Source organism: Octopus bimaculoides, chromosome 3 (assembly GCF_046866305.1).
Source record: "Octopus bimaculoides isolate indiv1 chromosome 3, ASM4686630v1, whole genome shotgun sequence".
NCBI lineage: Eukaryota > Metazoa > Mollusca > Cephalopoda > Octopoda > Octopodidae > Octopus > Octopus bimaculoides.
Window position 1 is genome coordinate 80897534 of NC_142930.1, and position 2219 is coordinate 80899752.

Here is a 2219-nt window from a genome sequence, read left to right on the forward strand (position 1 = left end):
GTCATAAGTCGAAGTATAATGTTACCAGGATTCACTCAAGATCAAAGCAAAGTCACTGATTGACTTTGTATTAACTCAGAAAGTTGACTTACAAAATTTGTGCTGTCTCAGGATATTGTGAGGTGCTGATTGTGATACCGATCACAAAATGGTGAGGGCTAAGTTTAAGTTCAGGGTCCACAAGAAGATTTGTGGTGCAGGTGTATGAGTACCAAAAGGAATTGATGTTGAGCAGTTAAAACAACCACAAGTTTTGTAGTTATTTCAGAAGAGATGCAGCAATGTTCATTTTGATGGTTCATGGGAATCTTTTCAGGATGGAATATATAAAATGGGATCAGAGGTGTTAATTTTAAGAGGAGACAGCACCAAGATTGGTTCAATTTAAATGATATGGTAATAAATGAGCTTTTAGCAACAAAGAGGTCCACTCAGGAAAAGCTTCTTGACCCAAATGTAAAGAACAAAGTGCAACTAAAAAAGTTGTACAAGTCCCAGAAAGCAGACTTGCAAAAGGAACTCAGGAAGCTTAAAGAGACTTGGTGGAGAAATTTGTCTGAGGAGGTGCAGGTGGCCTATGCTAGGGAAGACATTAAAAGTTTTTATAATTTATTATGGCAAGCTTTTGGATCCCAATCTTCATCATGTGTTCCCTTGAAGTCAAAAGATGGAAATGAGGTTATTAAAGATCTTCCGGGAATAATAAATAGATGGAGAGAACACTTTGCAGATCTTTTCTACAATCTGTCTGTAGTGAACATGTATATCATAAACAACATTCCACAAACAGAGATAGCACAACACATGAATGATACACCTTCGATTGAAGAAGCAAATCTGGCATTATATAAACTGAGATCAGGTAAAGCTCTTGGATTAGATGGTATTCCAGTTGAAATTCTGAAAACAGGTAGAGATCATATTTCATCTGAAATTCACAGCCTGATAACTCGAATTTGGAATGGATCTTATGTACCATAGGAATAGATAAATAGCATTCTAATCTCTTTATACATGGGTATGGGCACAAAAGCAGTGTGTGGTAATTCTAGAGCGATAACTCTCCTGGCACATACCGGAAAGATACTTTCAAGGATCATGTTAGATTGTCTCGTTGAGAATGTGCCCATATGTGATACCCGAAGAACAGTGTGGTTTCACACCTGACTAAGGAACAATGCACATGATATTTTCTGTGTGGCAGGTTCACGAACAATGCTTAGAGGGACAAATGCCACTCTACCAGGTCTTCATAGTTTTAACTAAGGCATTTGACATGGTAAACAGGGAGGCACTGTGGATTGTTTTGTGTAAACTTGGTTGCCCAACACATTTTGTGAGCATCTTTAAGGAACAATGCAGAAATATGAAAGCTCAGGTAGTCTTTAATGAGCTATCGCATGAATTTTTGGTAGACAATGGTGTCAAACAGAGAGATATTCCTGCCCCTTCACTTTTCTCTATTTATTTTGCTGCATTGCTTTGGTAAGCTTTCAAGGATTGCAACAGGGGAATTAGAATCAGATTTCAGACATCTGGTCACATTATTAATCTGAATCAGTTTAACTGCAAAGCAAAAACTTTCAAAACACTTGTAAAAGGATTACTTTTCACTGATGATGCTAATTTAATGGCACACTCAGAGGGAGGCATGCAACATTTAATGGACAGATTTTCCACTGCATGTGTACATTTTAGACTCACAATTAGTCTTGGGAAAAGCAAAGTAATATTTACTCCTGCTCCAAGACAAACACATTCTGAACCAAACATTTTTGTGAATGGAACAAGGTTAGAAGTCATTAACACTTTTATTTACCTAGGAAGCATACTGTCAAGAGATGGTGGCTTTGATGCAGAGATAAACTACTGAATAGGGGAGGGAAGTGTTGCATTTGGAAAGCTCGAAAAGCGAGTACGGGCAGATAGATGTATTTTCCTGCTGGCGAAAATCAATATCTATAAAATGTGTGTATTGATGGCACTTCTTTATTCGAGTGAGACATGGACCACTTATATGCGTCATATGAAAATGCTGGAGAGATTTCATCAAAAGAGCCTCAGATGTATTTTGGGAGTCAAGTGGGAATGTTTCATACTGGATACAGAAGTTTTGCAAATGGCACATAGTAGCTCAATTGAACGTTATCTTAACTCAAATGAGATGGGCTGGATGTGTTATTAGAATGAAAGATGAGCGATTGCCAAAGCATCTTTTT

At 37.6% G+C, this 2219-nt stretch overlaps 1 protein-coding gene across 1 annotated transcript; it reads left to right on the plus strand.

Moving 5' to 3' along the window:
- The first annotated feature begins 393 nt into the window (after window positions 1-393).
- Window positions 394-981, plus strand: LOC106879383 (uncharacterized). Its single transcript, XM_014928911.1, has one exon. It carries the CDS (start codon window positions 394-396, stop codon window positions 979-981), a length of 588 nt encoding a protein of 195 aa, XP_014784397.1.
- The last annotated feature ends 1238 nt before the right edge of the window (window positions 982-2219 follow it).

Excerpts from the sequence above, each read along its gene's own strand:
- LOC106879383 (XM_014928911.1), top strand. The coding sequence starts at position 394 with ATGGTAATAAATGAGCTTTTAGCAACAAAGAGGTCCACTCAGGAAAAG.